At 40.4% G+C, this 18,395-nt stretch overlaps 2 protein-coding genes across 3 annotated transcripts in view; one reads left to right on the top strand and one right to left on the bottom strand.

Moving 5' to 3' along the window:
• The window catches only part of LOC117520805 (LIM and calponin homology domains-containing protein 1-like), a 153,916-nt gene extending 147,170 nt beyond the window's left edge, over positions 1–6,746 (top strand). For both annotated transcript variants that reach the window (XM_034182140.1, XM_034182139.1), the window contains 3 exons: positions 1,112–1,220; positions 3,539–3,641; positions 6,405–6,746. In XM_034182140.1, the coding sequence (XP_034038031.1) occupies positions 1,112–1,220; positions 3,539–3,641; positions 6,405–6,430 (238 nt within the window). In that variant the 3' untranslated portion in view covers positions 6,431–6,746. The remainder of the gene's footprint in view (positions 1–1,111; positions 1,221–3,538; positions 3,642–6,404) is intronic.
• Positions 6,747–10,157: 3,411 nt separating this feature from the next.
• On the bottom strand, positions 10,158–12,616 carry phox2bb (paired like homeobox 2Bb). The gene is made up of 3 exons (XM_034181424.1): positions 11,971–12,616; positions 11,191–11,378; positions 10,158–10,844 (listed from the first exon to the last, which is right to left on the bottom strand). Exons 1-3 carry the CDS (start codon positions 12,209–12,211, stop codon positions 10,416–10,418), a joined length of 858 nt encoding a protein of 285 aa, XP_034037315.1. The 5' UTR covers positions 12,212–12,616; the 3' UTR covers positions 10,158–10,415.
• Between the last annotated feature and the right edge of the window lie 5,779 nt (positions 12,617–18,395).

Below are 18,395 nucleotides of genomic sequence, written 5' to 3'. Positions count from 1 at the left end.
GCTCAGGTGACATCCACGTGGTTTCCCTCATTAAGGTCTTATATCTGCAACACATACTGTTGTGCCCCGCACACACATGCTGGCTGACCTGCTGTGTCTTTTTTGCGTCATCCCATGTGATACAAGCTTTAAGCCTTTTTCCTGCGAGAGGATCTGTCTGCAGTACGTGCACTCTCTGACACTTACAGACTCTGTCTCGGACATCACATGCACACAGTTTTTTTTTTTTAGTAAGGTAGGTTGTAACTAACCCTAACCTTACTTTGCATTCAGGAAGTGATTCCACCATTACATTTTCCGTTGTAGCAGAGTGTGCACATGGCATCAGAGGAGAGAGTGCAACTTGCACGCTTTGCCTCCTGCTTTTCCTTGCTGTTGTGGTCCTTCCAGTCACAGTTTTGGCTTTTTGGATGGCATTTTTTGCTTTTATGTCATCAGTGTTGAATTCTATGAGGTGGATGCACATGCACGGAGTGATAAGAAGTGGAGGGTGGTTTTCTTTGGTCAGCTTGGATGGTCCAGCCCCTCCCTGTGTTCTCTCATGTAGAGTTGTGGACAAAAAAAAAAAAATTTTTTTTTTTTTGTAGAGTAATCGAAGTGAGTCTCTCCCAGAGCTGCTGTTATGACAGCGCAGGAGACAACAAGTGTCATAATCACATAATGAGTGATAGTTCGACATCAAGCCTAAAGTATCTTTGCAGTGAAGGAAATGTGATTGAGTCTGTGTCACACTTATATTCTACATGTGGCATACAAATGTATCTGATCAGGAGAATGTCAAAGCTCTGGAATCTCTTCTTATTTTAACTGTATTTTTTTAATCAATTTTTCCTGACAGAAAAATGTAAATAAATGTCACGCTGTACCATTGCATGTTACATTTTACATGGTGTGTAGCGTGTGTAGTGTCAGATGATCTTTGCTGACATGACAGAAAAGAGCCTTTAATGTTGCCAAAGTAGGACAGAACCTCAAATGTAGACCTCTGAGTGTGTGTGTGTGTGTGTGTGTGTGTGTGTGTGTGTGTGTGTGTGTGTGTGTGTGTGTGTGTGTGTGTGTGTGTGTGTGTGTGTGTGTGTGTGTGTGTGTGTGTGTGTGTTTGTGTTTTAAGGTCTGTCAGTGGGAAGAAGCTGTGCTCCAGCTGCGGGCAGCCGTTGGGGAAGGGTGCGGCGATGATCATCGAGACGCTCAGCCTCTACTTTCACATTCACTGCTTTAAGGTCAGACGTTTACTGTAGCACTCTGCTTAATGATGTGAAAGACTGAATCTCATTCTGGTTCATTTTCGTATTCTGAGTAACCAGCACGAGCATCAGCGCTGCCTGCACAGCAGCACAAAAATGAGTAGAATACATGTGAGAAGCACCGCCAGTAATAATAACAATAATTGACAAATGACTAATTAATTTGTGGCATCTAGAACACTTGATTTTATTTGGCAAAAACTAAATATAAATGAAATGCAAAAATTTTTAATTGCCAGGGACAACACAACAAATCTAAGACACTTATTCCTATTGTTTTTAGTCACAATTTCCACACAAACTGAATGAGTAGTTGTAAAAAAAAAACATACTACATTTCACAAGGTATTTGGACAGTGGTTGTATTTTTGCAGTCTTGCCTCTGTGCACCATCACGGTGTACTTAAAATGAAACAATCAACTTGTGCTTGTAGTGTAGCGTTTCAGCTTTTTTATACACCATCCCTCCATTTTTAGAGACCATAGGTATTTGGACAAACGAAATATAGTGGTTATTGTTCATGAAAACCATTTTACAGCCACTTTTCTTTGGACAACTCAGTGGGATCGATATAAGAACAAGTCGCTGAAAATATCTTTTGACTTTATTTTCTGAAGAAATACAAATGGCGTGGTACTGCATGGTAAATCTGTCTGGAAGAAGCAGTTCTCAAAACTGTGAGAACTGCTTCGTCCAGGACTGTGCTGAAGCAAGCTGGTTCCATCAGTATGCATCTCCTCCTCAGCCAGCAACGCTTATGTTGGCTGTGGCACGTGTACCATATGCAGGATAGCCACATCCCAAAGGACATCATCTATGGAGAGTTGGATTCAGGACGCCGTCCAGTAAGTCGCCCAGCACTGCGCTTCAAAGATGTCTGCAAACACGACATGAAACTCACTGAAATTGATCCAGATAACTGGGAATCACTTGCCGAAGACCACAGTTTCTGGCGTCATACCATTTACGAAGGCCTCAAAAGGGGCGAGGACAAGCTTAACCAACAGTCAGAGGAAAAAAGACAGCGTAGAAAGCAGAGACGAAGACAACAACCCCTAGCCCCAACCCTGCCTTCCGAGTTTACTTGTGATCTGTGCAGAAAGGACTGGCACGCAAGAATTGGTCTGCTGAGTCATTTAAGACGCTGTTCCCAACAGGACTGACCGAACTCAGTGGAACTGATATAAGAACAAGTCACTGAAAATATCTTTTGACTTTATTTTCTGAAGAAATTCAAATGGCGTGGTACTGCATGGTAAATCTGTCTGGAAGAAGCAGTTCTCAAAAACCTTTACCGTGCAAGAAGGAGGCTAGTGAGGGAAGCCACCAACGCCAGTGGCAACTCTGAAGGAGTTATCAGTTCATTGGCTGTGATTACAGAAACTGTGCATTGGGCAACTTTTGCACCAGAGAAGGATCTTCACACAACAGATCAAATCAAGCCTCAGGTTTCGCGTGTGCCTTTAGGCAAACTGTTGCTGAAGTTTCACGTGTTATTTTTGGCTGCTGCTGATGTCTGCTCTCCCTGCCAGAGTTCCACCATGGTGGGAGGGGCTAGACAGTCCAGCCATATGCATCTGTAACAGCACTGAACCAGATGATGTGAAGATAATGTGTTACCTGATGCTAAGAGGTGTTTTTCTTGGCGACGGCATAATTCCAGACAGAAAGTTGATGAGAATAAGTCCAAATAAAATCACGTTCAAAGTTGCACAAACCAGCTCTACCCACTGTGGGAACATTTTGGCTTTAGGCTCAGTCAGACTATTTTTGTTATTTAAAGGCTCTCTGTTTATTCAAGGATGATTTTTATCAACAAAGCTTGAGTACATTTTATTTATTTATTATGTTTTATTTAACTGGGATATTTTAATGTTTTACACAAAAACGTTCAAGGCTGTAGTTGCTTTATAGTTGCAAAAAATGGTTTTAAAATGACAATCATTTATTGAAATTATTTCTGGGACAATATATCACCCAGTAAAACTAATTTTTGTAACAGGACAACAGTTGTACTTGTTTTTATTAGTTTGTTCAGAATTTCTTTTTGGCGTTTTTGACTGTTAGGTCATTTTGAATTGTGTCTTTTGGCCTCTAGTGGGTCTGTTTTGCCATCACCACAGTGCTACAGTGTCCACTATAAGTGAAAACCATTTTCGAAAATGATGTATGAACGTTACAGCTTTGACACAGTTGTGGCTGTTTAAATCTGCATTGAGACGTAGACATTAATAAGGTCGAACCTGAACTGGAACATTCTGAGCCTGCAGCTGAGCTCTCTGTGTCTCTGCAGTGTGGAGTGTGTAAGGGACAGCTCGGTGACACCACCACGGGGACGGACGTCAGGATAAAAAATGGCCTCCTCAACTGCCACCAGTGCTACATCCGTTCCCGCTGTGAGTCTCTTTTTCTTGAATCTGTCTCTTGCTTTTAGGCTGCTTCCACATGATATGGTGTGTTTGTGCCGAAGAAACCGTTCTGTCCTCCGCCTGCCTCTCTGCCTCCACTCCCTGTGCATGGAGGAAAGTGTTGCCATGGCAACAGATTTCTCCTCTTTCCATTTTGTTCCAGTTTTAAGCCTGGATTGTGTCTGGCTGCAGATGTTTTTGCCATGCAGTCACTTTCCTGATCTGCTTGCCTGCGATGTTGTACTAATCTGGTAAATTGCACCGTATGTATTTGTATTTGTATTTGTATTTATTTATCAAGGGACAGTGCATGTTAAAAAGACAATGTACAGAGACACATCCATAACAGGAGCAGTCCCCATATGGGCACATGGCCCGACATAAAACATAGGTCAAAGGCATCCATAGTCACCCCATCTCTCTCTCTTACACTCCAGGCACACACACACAGCAACACACTCCAGACCCATACACACAGATGGACAAAATAGACAAATAATATTAAAAAGGTTAGGGCAAGTCCTCGCTCTCATTTCATTCAAATTGCTTAGACACATCCTCACTGTCATTCCTTCAAAACCACAGTATTTACACACTATTTACAAGATACAGGTATAAATACAATTGCAGGTCCCCGGCTTATATGCAAAACGCTTTGTTTAAAATTAACCTGTGTGCAAAGGGGCTCAGTTCAGTTCATTTAAATCTAAAATAAATATGATTACAGATACCCAACTTGTGTGCATAAATGCTCAGTTTTGTTCATATAAATTCAATTGTGAGTGCAGACTTGCTTGTCCAATAGCCATGATTTCAATTGCTCAGAGAAGGAGCTGAGTGATGGCAGTTCGCGTACAGTCACTGGGATGGTGTTCCAGGTTTGAGAGGCGCGGTAAGAGAAAGTGGCCTGTCCAAAGGCACTTTTTCTAGATGGAATCACACAGTCATCTCTAGAGCTCGCTCTTGTATGTGTGTTTTTAGTCTTTTTAATAAAATCGTGTAATGGATAAGGGGCCAGTCCATTTAGAATTTTATATACAAGAACAGAGTCTGCGTATTTAACCATACTCTCCCAGCTTAATATATTGTGTTTTTTTAAGATAATACAATGATGGTGAGTCTTCGGTTTTCGATCTAGGGTTTTAAGGGCTTGTTTATATACTACTTCGATGGGTTTTAAAGTAGTTTTACAGGCTGAAGCCCAGCTTGTCAAACAATATTTCATATGAGATGTAATCATTGCATCGAGATAGAGCTTAGCTGCCTCCAGACTTAGATTATTTCTTATATGTTTGAAATTAGACAGATTCAATTTAATTTTATTCATCACTTTTTTCACCTGTTGTTTAAAATTGAGTTTTGAATCCATAATAACTCCCAGGTATTTGAATTCATTGATTGTTTCAATTTGCATTCCTTTCACTCTTATAGGAGGATTTGCTTCAGTATGGGGATTTTTTTTTTTAAAAACATACTGACCGTTTTTAAAACATTTAAAATAAGTTGGGATCTCTGCAGTTTGAAGCAGTTGTTGTGATAAGTTTCCTGAGAGGGCGCTGTTTTAGGAAATAACATGAAAATCAGTAAGACATAAAAAAATCATCCTGGATTCAGCATCTTGTGTGACTGAAGACCTGCTGCTTCCTTTTTGTTCCCGTCACCCAGAAGCATAAAAATGTTGTCCATCCATCCGTGTGTCCCGGACCAACATAATACTTACAATAACTTTCCACAGGTTGAGTGAAGGGACACCAATTTTGCACTATATATGCACCTCGAGGATTTTTGTCAAATTCAATGATAGGTGACCTTGATCTAATTCTCAAGGTCAAAAAGCAAATAATAAAAATAAAAGTGAAAATGCAGTACTCACAATAACTTTTCATAGGTTGAGTGCAGGGCCACAACATTTACACTACTTGTGGATCTTGTGGATGGCTTGCATGATTCAGTGATGAGTGACCTTGACTAGCTTTCCAATGTCACAGCAAAAAAAGAAGGGAGGAGGAACACAATATGAGCAGTAACATTCCACAGGCTGAGTGCAGGGCCACCAAATTTGCACCATTTATACACCACATGGAGGTCTTGTGTTCTTGGCAGTGGCTTCAACATGCCACCAGAGAGCCATTCTGTTACTGCACTTTGTGATAAGCACCACCTCAGGCAGGATATCACAAAGCCAAATCACCTTCACGCCAGCATCCCTGACTTTAGATTCACCTTGCTGCCCTCTCATCTGCTGTCCTGTGCCATGACCCCATTCCTGTACCTTACACAGACCACTTTTCCACATGGATCACCACCCAGTAGTGCGGGTAAGGGACAATGTGCAGTGCTTATTACTGCCAACTGCCCATCACGAGTTCATGCACTTGGTCAATCAAGCACACATCCATCATGGCTATCAATGGTGCGCATATGAGGACATTCTTCTGAAGAAGGACACCGCACTACATGAGTGAAGGAGGACACAAGGCCTTTAGGCCAATATCTACACCCCCCCCCCCGCTTTTTTTACATTATTCTACTAACAAACACCAATGATCACATGACTTCCTTAATTGATGCAATAGACTTAATAATAAATAATATAAATGATCATTCAGGCTGCATTTCCACGTTTAAAAAGTATTTTCTATCATCAGCGGTACATTTTGTTCAACACTTACAGTATGCAGTAGTAATAATATTAATAATGATGGTAATATGTATCTTTTTCTTCTTCTTCTCTCTTTCTTTCATTTGAAGCGGCCGGGCAGCCAACCATGTTGTGACGGTGGACAGAGAAGCGTGATCCCATCTGTGTTTCACCACATCATCCGCAAAACATGCTTATTTCTTTGTGTGTCGGGATCTTTGTGTCCTTTGCAGCTCAACAGCCAATGAAAATTCATCATGTGGGGCTGAGCAGGGATTGGAGGACAGTGGCATGTTAAGAGGAAAAAACAAAACATGTTTCTGTGGTGAGATATGTGAGTGAAATTAATCACACTCTGGATTTGATTGGTCTCTCAGTGAGACACTGTCCTGTTTTAATTTAAAGTCGTTCAGTGGAATTACAGTAACACATATTGATGCTTCAAACACACAGAATGCGGTGTCAGAATAAACACAAAATAATAAGATTTTACTCATTTTACCTGCAGTCATGCATTTTCATTCTGGTTTTTTTTTCTGTTGGAGAAAAATGCCAGCTTTAATGAAAATACAGTGTCATGTGAAAGGCTTAAATTAGTGATTCTCTTTAATTTCAAGAAACATATTTTCTTAATCTAATGTATTGATCTGAAGAGTGAAACCTGAAAGGAAAAGTGGAGATCATATATATATATATATATATATATATATATGTGTGTGTGTGTGTGTGTGTGAAAAGGTTTATCAAAATAAATAAAAATATGTTTAAAAATCCATTCAAGAAAATAAACATTTTAAAGATTTTAAAAAATTAAAAAGCTGATTTAAATATTTTTGAAAAAATTTGGGGAAAAAGAATTGATGAAAGAAGTTCTAATAAAGAAATTTGGATTGAGGAAAATAAAGTGAAAAAACACTATTTTGTTTAAGAAAAAAAAAATCTGAAAAATATCTAAGTAATGATGTTTGAAAAGACTTTTTAAAAAAGATCATTGTCCAAAATAAGTATCTTGAGTCAAGGATAAATTATAAAATTGTCTACTTTTGATTTGTCATCTGTCATCATTTGTCAACTGACAGCTTTTTTTAATTTATTCTGAATTTTCTCAACTTAATGTCACTAACCTAAACTTTTTACGTTGAATATTTAGATCTGAATTTGTGGTTTCAATTCACAGTTGATTAAAAAAAAAACTCATCTCTCTTTGACACTGCTTTTCTTCCGTATACCTCCAACATGTTCAGAATAAAACATTTTAATATAAATAAATTCATATTAGTTCTAGGAATATCACGTTGTGTTTTTTTTTTTGTTTTTTTTTTTTATCAGCTGTGTGACTGAAAAAAAGACTTTAATGTGCCTTAGGAAGCAAAATAATGCAGGAAAAACAAATGTCTGTTGTTTGCTGACTTATGAGGATTGAAGGAGAAGGGTTCTGCCAAATTTTCAGTCCTGACTGCAGACAGCCAGGCTGCACCTCCTCTACATCACTTTTTTTTATTCCATTTTACCCATAAATCCCTCCACTCTGCCATATTTTCTGTGTGATTCTGATTTGTAGTGAGACAACCAGAACAACATCCAATACTCTGCCTCAAAACACACATTTTCATACTGTATATGTACTGCAGAGTGGGAGAAAAAAAACTTCTACATGTATAGAACTCTGGATGCTGATAATTGAAGTTACTTTGATCATTGCTCAATTGTAGGGTTACTCTACCGAATAAAAAACTTAAATGCAGATTCCACCGGACACATTGTATAAAAAGCAGAGACAAAACCACCAGCTGCACCAATATTTTTTCCTGAGTGAAATTTAAGGTCAACTGCACATTTTATGTCACTCGCTGCTTTCTGAAATTGTGTGACGCGAGCTCTGTCATATTTTTGTGGATGTAAAAATGCACGTTTAAGCCAAAAACACATGATTTGCTGTATGAAAGCAACCAATAGCAGCACTCTCCTGGATTTGCTGAACTGCATCCTGTAGCCATTCTTTGTCCTTTTTCCTGCCAGATTATTTCCAGTATTCTTAAGCGTCTCTCCTGAGTGTGTATTTAGTTGTTTGTTTGTTTGTTTTTCATTAAGTTTATGCATAAATTTCAGCTGAGTCTCTTATAGCAGGATCTTTGAGGCAAGAGTCTTAACAAGTATAGTTAGGAAAAGAAATCTTTATGAATGTTCTGTATTTATTGTAATATTCAGCTATCTGAAATATAGCTTATTTGATGTATAAATGCAATGGCATTTATAGCATATTGTATGTTTATAAATAAAATGTTATTAATTCAGACTCTTTCTGTGTGAAAATGTCTGTTTTGCTTTCTGTTTTTTCATGTAAATGCGCAACTGCATAGAAATTAATTTACATGGGGGAAAGTGAAAAATGCTTTAAAAGTTTTTCTTTTTTAAAGGAGGCAGTGTGTGTGTGTGTGTGTGGGGGGGGGGAGATAGAATTTTTTTTTTTAATGCTTTTCAGCTGGTGATCATTTTGGGCCTATTTGAATTGAATTATGAAAAGTCAATAAAACTTAGTTCTTTTATAGTGTCCTTTTTGTTTGCGTGTTTGATTTTTTTTGTTTTGTTTTTTTATTGGGGGTCTAGTTTGCTTTTTTTGTTTGTTTGTTTTTTCTCCCCAGTGTGGTTTGAACATTGCTTCAAATGAATGTTTTTATCTGTGTGATTGGTGAGATTTGCAAGATTACAAATAGTAATCATACTTATTTTGGTGTACTGACATTCAGTTTCAGGCATTTGCATTAAAAATCAGTAAAATATTTAAATGTATCAAGTTTTAGTCAGGAAAATATTATCATCGTCATTATTATTATTATTAGCTTATCTATTAAGTGTAAATGCTGTCCCTGGTGCTGAAATCGCTGAACCTCGAGGCTTTTCATTTATTCACTTAATTTTTCATTTAAATTTTTAGAATTCTGCATTGAAAGAATTTCTAAACCTGCACAATATGTCTGAGATTTTTTTTTTTGGGGGGGGGGGGGGGGGGGGGTTATATTTCTCCAAAGAAAACATGACAAAACAAGTTGGACTACTATTATTATTTTTTATCTTCAACAACCATTTCAATGGTACACCTGGAAAACTATGTGCACATGTAGAAATATTTCCTTCTTAAATATAAGCATTCATTACCTACATATAAATAACTTTCAGATCCTGGACAAAACATGTTACATAATGCTCACAAAATGGGAGTGAAATCGTAAAATCAGACAAAGAGACAACATGCAACTTATATCCAAATAAATACAATGTTTGCATCCATTCCCTTTTTAGCCAAAATAAATTCTTCAGAGGGAATTTTGTAAAACATCGAAAAGACTGTCTGATGGATCTACGAGGGGAATATGGTCAACTAGAGGAGACAATAATACGTATTAACACTATACAATTTGAGCCACAAAAACACCGCCGTAGAAAGACACACAAAACGTACAGATTCCTGTCAGAGGTGAACATTGCAGTTATTTGTGCCTTTTTCCCGAGGAAATACCGATAATTTTAAGAAACTAAACTCTCAGCAGCCCTGGAACCAAAAAAAAAAAAAAAAAAAAGGCGCAGCAGGCAAACTGTGTAAGGAAGAAAAGAAAAGCAGAATATTGGTTATTTCAGGGCGGGAGAGGGGATCCTCAGTCATGGGTATTAAACGTCTCTGCTGAACAAAGCAGCTGATGAACTCTGACATAACGTGACTAAACGCTGCGCACTGGTGGCGCCGTGTGCGTCAAGTGCGCAAACGACTGTTCGCTCCAAAAATGCTTCATCTTAACAAGTCACTCGATCCAGTTTGTCTTTGAATACGAGGAGGCGCTTTTGCTTTTGGAAAAAAAAAATATGACACAAATGGTCTCAGCAGGAGAGTCGACAGCAGACATTCTGCTTTCATTTGGGGTCAAAGTTCACTTCTATAAAGAAAATGAAAAGTGGTTATTAGACACTTCATTGACATGTCAAGGTGGACATTTTCACAGCACAAGAAACGGCGCAAGGCATCGAAATAAAATAACAGGGTTGTCATCTTCTGTTTAACTGCTTCTATTGTTCTCAGTCTCAATTGCTTTTCAGTCTCCAGGGAGGATCCGCCTCTTGACGCTGCATTAGAACATGCTGGTTTTTACTAACGTGGCTTTGGCTCCGTTCTGTCTTTGCAACGACGACAGTACGCTGGCGAACGGCCCGCCCAATGAGTCCGGGATAGAGGTGATGGTCCCCGGGGCGGTGGCCCAACCTTGGCTCGGTGCGGTCACCCCCATGCCGGTAGACACGGAGGTCTTCACTGGGTCCACCTGTCCGGCGCCGGTGGTGTTGACTTGGACTCCGGTGGGGCTCGGCCCGCCGCAGTTAGAGGTGGCCACGGGGTTCGGACCCGGTCCTCCTGTGCTGTCCGGGTCGGTGGATTTAGCGTCTTTGCTGTCTTCATCTCTGGAGTCTGTCTTCTTCCCAGAACTGGACTTGGCAGCCGCTGCGGCCGCCGCAGCCGCCCGCTCCTGCTTGCGGAACTTGGCGCGTCGGTTCTGGAACCATACCTTTAAAAAAGATTATTTTATACTTTAAAAATAATCTGCACTCATTTTAAGCAATGTTCTCGTTTTGTATTTAAATATGTTTTCAAATAGACTCATGCAATTTTCATGCGTTTTGATACGTAATTGCGAAAAAAAAAATTCTAAAGCCTCTACTTTGCGCACAAGTGCGTGTTATAGAGCGCCTCAGAAGTCCGTACTTTTTATATCAAATCACCAGGTATTAACCTCAGCAAAATCTGCCATTTGGCACAATATGTTAAAAATTATTCGTATTTGGATAATAAATCCAGCCGTGCGTAATTGCGCGTAATGGAAGCTGTTGGCGCTGCCCGACTTGTCTGCGTACCTGCACTCTGGCTTCAGTCAGGTCGATTTTGAGTGCCAGCTCTTCTCTGGTGTAGATGTCCGGATAGTGGGTTTCGGCAAAAACCCGCTCCAGCTCCTTCAGCTGTGCGCTGGTGAACGTGGTCCGGATGCGCCTCTGCTTCCTCTTCTCGTTCAGTCCGCCGTGATCAGTGAAGAGTTTGTAGGGAACTGAAAATGAAATCACTGTCAGATGTGGGGAAACATATGATGTTGTCAAAAGGTGGCAAATTCAAATTAGATAGTTGTCTAAAATCCGGTTAGGACGCCGCAGCCGAAGCCTTCAATTCTATTACGCTTTTGATTATCTGCGAATTGATAACGTGGTTGACCTGTGATTCGGTTAATTGTAATGTTAAACTAATTGTTGCTCCTCAGATTGAGGCTCAAGTTTGAAAACTTGTCATAATGTTGCCATCCGCCCCGCTTGTTCCTACTGTAACTCCAATTCGGTGTCAATAATGAGCTTTACTCTTTGGTTATCTAATTATTTTCCAAGCTTTATGTCTCATCGCAAAGTAAATAAATTATGCCGATCATTTTGGCAACTTAAGATAATTCTGTTGGCGGTTTTGGGTGAGACTGGGATAGTATAACCTCGTAACCGAATTACCGCTTGCCTGCAATCGCTTCTAACGTGATAAATTCTTTCATTTGTGTAAGCAAATTTCGTTTGGTAAATACTAAACACATTTCCATTTTCAAATGCAATCAAGGCGTCCTATAATACGCCCGGGCTGAAGCTGCCGGAACCGATGCTTACCTGCGGCGTACGGGTTGCTCTGGTGGTCCCGCAGAGTCCCCAGGCTGCAGGAGCCCGGCGTGAGGGACGGACAGCCGGAGGTGGCCCCGAATGTGGTCCTGATGGGATTGTACTGAAAACCGCTTGCCTGACTGCACGAGCTGAAGTCCGCATAGGCTGACGCCAAGCTGGAAGTGTCCATCCCGGCCATACATGACTCGTAGGCGGAGGAATTTAGGTAAGAATACTCCATTTTATACATTTGAGAAGGCTCGGTGGAGTTAGAAAGCTGCACTTCCCGGGAAAAAAAAAATGTGAAAGAAAACCCCCCCCCAAAAAATCGGGTCAGAAAGAAAAATAAATCAAGATGAGAAGGTTTACGCGCGCTTTGGGGGAGAGATGACTTGTTGGGTTTGAACTGGTGGGAAGGAGGCTGGACGAAGATGTTGACTGCTCGGCGCCTGCTCCAAAACTGGCCTCCTTTATACGAACCTAGCCCTGTTTTATGAAAAGCCCCCTAAGAGCCGCCTAGCCCAAGGTCTCTAGAGCATATAGTCCTCATAATAAACTTGGCTCTTTCCGCTTGGACAATAGCAAAGCGTTTGGTCTTATTGCTGGCGCTTTTTTACATGACAATAACTCATCAGTCTATTGGGCTGGCACTGGGGGCCCGGGCTGTCCAACCTCCCTATCATTGATCCCCTGCATCTCTAATTAGAATTTAATACCACGCCATTACGCACCCCTCCACCGGCACCCCCTCCACCCATCCTCCCCACTCCTCTCCAACCACCATCTTGCCCTTTAATTCAATCACACCACTTGGAAATAATGAAAGTTGGGTGACGATTCTCCCTGATCCAATTTTCTCCAAGCTTTTAAGCCTTTTAAGCGACCATATACCTTGGGCAGGATTTCACGTAGTATTCCCCCTCCGACTCTCTTTGCGTTCCGGCTGCTTTCACTCTCTTTTTGGATTTCAGACCTCTTTGCTCTCATGTTCATTTGAATGTTTTGGGGAGAAAAAAAAAATCTGGTGTTTTAAAATCGGGTTTCCTCGCCAAGCGTACAGCCTGACTGAAATTACTTGCTGTTAATCTTCTTGCTCTTATCGCGCATCTGTATGTTCGTAAATTAAGATTTTAAGTGCTGAATAATCGGCTAAAACGTAAACACAGGTGGATTTTTACGCACGACTTGCGCACAAGTCCAATCCATAATAACACAGCTGACTGCGCCATCACACCTTTAGTTATTTTACCTTATTTCTTCTTTTTGGTTTAAATTGTGCGGGCCATTTTTTAAAGTGGAGAACTACGATTTCAGTGCTTTATAGGAGGATATAGTGCACGCACAGGTGGATTTTTACGCACAGTGGCACGCCACTCACACCCTCCCTTTCTCGTTTTTTTTTTTATTCCACCTTACATTAAATGCACAGTTTATTCAAACTTTATTGTTTATATTCCTTAATTAACATTTTAATCTTTTACATCTGATCCACTGTGGCCCTCTTTTGTCACGCAGCCACCAAAATTAAAGTCAGAAATTGTATCTAAGTCGAGCGAGCAGTAATAAAGACATTTAGCAGCTTCGTTTTGATTATATTACGTTTATTTTTTCCAGCAATTTCTTCCTTGTGCTGCTGCACCATAATCTGTACTAAACTTCAGGGTGTGTTTTTTATGATTCAAATGAGTTTGTAATTGTCTTTATTACTTTCATTATTTCGTTTATTCAGCAAATAACATCTTGGTAATGAAAGTAACGAACTGGTGAGGCAGTCGTCGGACCTCTTAGCGCACGATATTGGCTGAGTGCTTAATTTGGTTTGTGTAATAAGGTGAACCGTTTGTGCGCTTTTTTCTTTTCTTTTTTGGTCACCGGGTCGAGTTCAGGGCCTCGTTATGTTGTTCTTTCCCCCCAGAATTATCGAAATAAGAGAAAAAAGCGCAACAGGAATTATGGCGCAAAAATTAAATTTAGCAGAAGAGCGCCTGATATTTCTTTTTGTTGTTTAGTTATTGATCCCCCTGATAAATACTCAGTGCGGAGGGTCATAACAATAATAAAGACAGTATTCTGTAGGGACATTTTTTTTCCTTCGCTGGAGTCCTATCAATATAAATGTTAGTGTTGTTAAAGGATGATAACAGATTTTGTTTTTGCCTTGATTTAGAATAAACACCATATTTCTTTTCGTGCAAACAGCGCTTTGACGTAATGTGATCAGAAATAAAATGTTCAAACAAATAAAAACATGTATTGCTTAAAACTGGACTGATTTCTAAATGATACTTATTGTAATTCATTCGAATTTTGTATTTTAAAAATATCCTGATGAACAAATTGATTTTGAGATAGTCTAATAACATTTTAGACAAATGTCTGAATGGGAACTCTTTAAAAAATGTTTTTAACAGAGTATCACGTTAGCGAATTTCCATTTTACTGAATTAAAAGAACAAACGTCTGAGGGCGACCAGGTTGAAAAAAATACCAACATCTGCCTGCTTTCGGCCATCAATTATATTTTTGTGCACAATCTCTGACGTGCTGCAGTGTGTTTGTTCTTTTTTTTTCAACTCCTCAAACATCAACAAGAGAGAAAAAGAAGTTAATTCGGTTTTGACACAAACCCACTCCCTGTTATGCAAATGTTTTCTCTCTTTTTTTTTTCTTTTTTAGTTTGCCTTTAACACGAGCTGCTGAGGTCCAAAAGTTGTACCAAATGGTTAATTTAATTATTGAAACCAGAGAGCCAAATGGTGCACGCGTCTGGCAGCAAGAAAAGAAACCATCTCTGAGAATTAATCTAATAACGCTCAAAGAAACGAGAAGTCTTTTCTGATATTTGGCCGAGGCAAATACAATTATAGCTTTTAGCCATCGTTTTCTTTCACTCGAGCTGCTCTTTATTCTCGTGACCAGAGTCCACCAGCTATTCAAACGCCTCCTTTTCATACTTTCAGCAGCATCTTTTAATTCTTTCAGCCGGGTTGGGCGCAGTTAATGTTGTGGGAGTTTCATTAAATCCCAGAGGTGAAATGTGCAGTCTGGGTTCAAAATGCGTAAAAGTGAAGCCAAACGCGCGCAGAGGCCTGACGGCTGCAGGTCGCCTTCACCGTGATTTACAGTAATGATTCTTTAATTCAAGTAAAGCTCGTTAATTTGCACTCATGTGGCAAGTAAGAGGGCTTCGACCATATGCGCTCACTTAAATAAATCAGGAAAATGCGATGTGTGCAAGACCCTAAATTTCCCCGGCAAGTGGCGAACAATAGCGGGACAACGGGAGGAACTCCTCTCCATTTAGTGCGCGCTATCGTTGCTCAGCAATATAGGAATGCGGGTCGACAGGAGGGACAAAAAAGAGGAACAAAATGCCATTGTCTCTGGATGGATTGGATGGATCTACTCCCCCGAAAAGGCAAAGAACAGAGGAGGATAAAGAGAAGGAGCGATGGGAGGGTCCCGCTGTCACATTTCACTTCCAATGTCTCACTCCTTCGCCCGAGGAAATCCTGCGCTTATCAAAACGGTTATTAATAAGGCCGCGTGTTGCAGGGGAGGGGCTCGGGAGCGGATGAAAAATTCATTTCAGGATGCTCTCATGGCAATTTAATCTGATGTCTCAATTTGACGGGACGGGCAAAGGCGGAAGGGGGCGTTTTCACCTGTGAGGTACAGCGGGAGAAAACCGAAACAAACAGAAAAAGAAATCTGATTTTTTTTTCCTTTTTTCCACCTCCACACTTCTACTCAGTTTTGATTCCTTCAGTGGGTAAAACTGAAACATGTTAAAGCGCTGTGGGGTTCAGAAAAGTAAGCAAACATCCCATTCAAAAGCGTTCAAGGCCCGTGCGTAAAATAGCGCTTCGCGTTTCCAAGCGCGCAGATGGAAAACGACATCTGGAGAAGAGCGCAAATTCAATTAGAAGCTGGTGTCTTCTCTCTGCGTCTGCAGGGAGGAAAAACACACAAAAGACGCCAGTGTTTGAGCCTAAGTTTGTTAATGTTGGAGGTTTGGACGTGTTTTCACCTGATGCGCGTTTTCGTTGTTTGAGCCGAAATGTGACGTCATCGCAGGCTTTGGTGACGGTAATAAGGCTTCGTTCAGCTTGATCATTCGGGAGAACAGACTTTATATAATATGTGCCGTTTTTGATAATATTAGACGTGAAGCATCGCTCTGGTATTATGTTAATTCCTCTGGAAAGAACAATAAAAATGAATAAATAAAATTAAAAAGCAAATAAATTCAAATAAGCCGATCCAGAGTGATCAGTTAATAATACCTTGACACTTTTCTGAAGTTAAAATGTGAACCTTGATGTTGAAAAAATATCTTAAAAAGTATTTTCTTATTCTGTAGATCCTTATACTGTAACTGGTTGTTGCAATTCTGTATTTATTAACCATAATTAAATACCTGTGAATTTAATAAACATGGGACTGCGCAACTGTATTAAAAAGGAAAACTACTGATCACAATTGCAACATCACACCCACATTTCAAAGTATCAGTTCTCTAAAGAAAGTGTCATGTTGGCACTCCATTTTCGTGATGGTATCACGGACCATCGATTAATTTACTTTTCGTAGTGCCATCATGAACTGCCGTGAGATTGGGTTGACGATAACTTTCCTGGACTCATTTCCATGAAATTTAAATTTTCCAGTATATTAGCATATTGGTGGAAATTTGACCTTGATCTCTAGCCTGGAATGTTGACCAGTGCTAACTAAAATCCAACAATTTCTTCGCATCACCTGCCAGGTCTGAAAAGGACTTCTAAAGATATCTTGGTTCCCTGGGGTCTTCCCCAGTTCAGTGTGCCTGGAAGACCTTTCTAGGTAGACAACATCAGATGGCTCCTTTCGATGTGAAGAAGCAGCGGCTCTACTCAGAGTCCCTCCCTGATCCACATACGAGGTCTGTGAGAAAAGAATCTGACCTTTTTATTTTATGCAAAAAATATATGGATTTGATTCATATGTTTTTACGTCAGCCAAACTTGAACCTTTGTGCGCATGCGTGAGTTTTTCCACGCCTGTCGGTTGCGTCATTCACCTGTGGGCAGGCTTTGAGTGAACACTGCTCCACCCCTCTCTTCGTTGTTTCATTGCGAGGAAATGGCGGAATGGTTTGGGCTTTTTTTTCCATCAAAATTTTTTCAGAAACTGTTAGAGACAGGCAGCTGGAAACCATTCGAAAAATTTATCTGGCTTTCGGTGAAAATTTTACAGGCTTCACAGAGAATAAGGAGTGTTACTACAGCTTTAAGGACGGCCCACAATAGCGCACGGCTCGCCCTCCGAGCCGCCATCGAGAGGCAGAAACCACCACATCATTTCTAAACGGATGGCTGTGTGGAGCCGGGACTGTCGTGTGCAATTTCTCTGGTTATCACAAGAGCTGGACATCAGCCATTTTCCAGCAGATTTCACTTTTAACAAGAGATTTTGTCATGGAAAGCCACTCAGAGGCTTCGCGCGTCAGGACCGATTCGCTGATGGAGCGAGACAAAGGAACACCTCCGTTTCAGAGTGTTAAAGGACAAGTTGGGACATGCCCAGCTCTCCACAATTTCTCTTTTACTCACTCGACTGGTAAGCACTGAATGCCGAGATAGGCATGTCCCAAGTTGTCCTTTAACACTCCAAAATGGAGGTGTTCCTTTGTCTCGCTTCATTAGCGAATCGGTTGTGACGCGCGAAGCCTCCACGCGGCTTTCCATGACAAAATCGGTGCGCCGAGCACCATTGTGGGCAGTCCTTAAAGCTGTAGTAACACTCCTTATTCTCTGTGAAGCCCGTAAAATTTTCACCGAAAGCCAGATAAATTTTTCGAATGGTTTCCAGCTGCCTGTCTCTAACAGTTTCTGAAAAAATTCTGATGGAAATAAAAGCCCAAATCATTCCGCCATTTCCTCGCAATGAAACAACGACGAGAGGGGTGGACCAGTGCTCACTCAAAGCCTGCCCACAGGTGAATGACGCAACCGACAGGCGTGGAAAAACTCACGCATGTGCACGAAGGTTCAAGCTTGGCTGACGTAAAAACATATGAATCAAATCCATATATTTTTTGCATAAAATAAAAAGGTCGGATTCTTTTCTCACAGACCTCGTATATTATATTATTTGCCAGAAAACATTATCAACAAGTCCATTTTTAGCCAGTCGCATGCTACTACCTAGCCAAGTTAGCTGACTTGACAAGTCAGTAAATGGGCTAGGCTAGCTAGCACAGTTGCTAACCAAATTACAAGCTAAAAGCCTGAAAGTAATGCATTTGTAATGTTCAGTCTCTTCTGACTTTAAACTGTTGCTCTAGTTGTTGGATGTTTACACTTTTATTTGACACAATGTTAAACTTTGTTTTTGTCACGTAACAGTATATGATAATAGGCTGTGAATATGATGGACAAACCCTCTGAGAC

The sequence above is a fragment of the Thalassophryne amazonica genome, chromosome 11 (genome assembly GCF_902500255.1).
Source record: "Thalassophryne amazonica chromosome 11, fThaAma1.1, whole genome shotgun sequence".
NCBI classification, from domain to species: domain Eukaryota; kingdom Metazoa; phylum Chordata; class Actinopteri; order Batrachoidiformes; family Batrachoididae; genus Thalassophryne; species Thalassophryne amazonica.
Note: the sequence above shows the minus strand (reverse complement) of the source record. Positions and strands in the feature narration are given on the sequence as shown.

What these genes read in the sequence shown, in the direction of transcription:
- phox2bb (XM_034181424.1), bottom strand. Translation starts at nt 12,211, where the DNA reads ATGTATAAAATGGAGTATTCTTACCTAAATTCCTCCGCCTACGAGTCA. An exon ending in GAGCAACCCGTACGCCGCAG is followed by an intron (nt 11,379 to 11,970) that starts GTAAGCATCGGT and finishes TTTCATTTTCAG; the next exon opens with TTCCCTACAAACTCTTCACT. An exon ending in TGACTGAAGCCAGAGTGCAG is followed by an intron (nt 10,845 to 11,190) that starts GTACGCAGACAA and finishes TCTTTTTTAAAG; the next exon opens with GTATGGTTCCAGAACCGACG.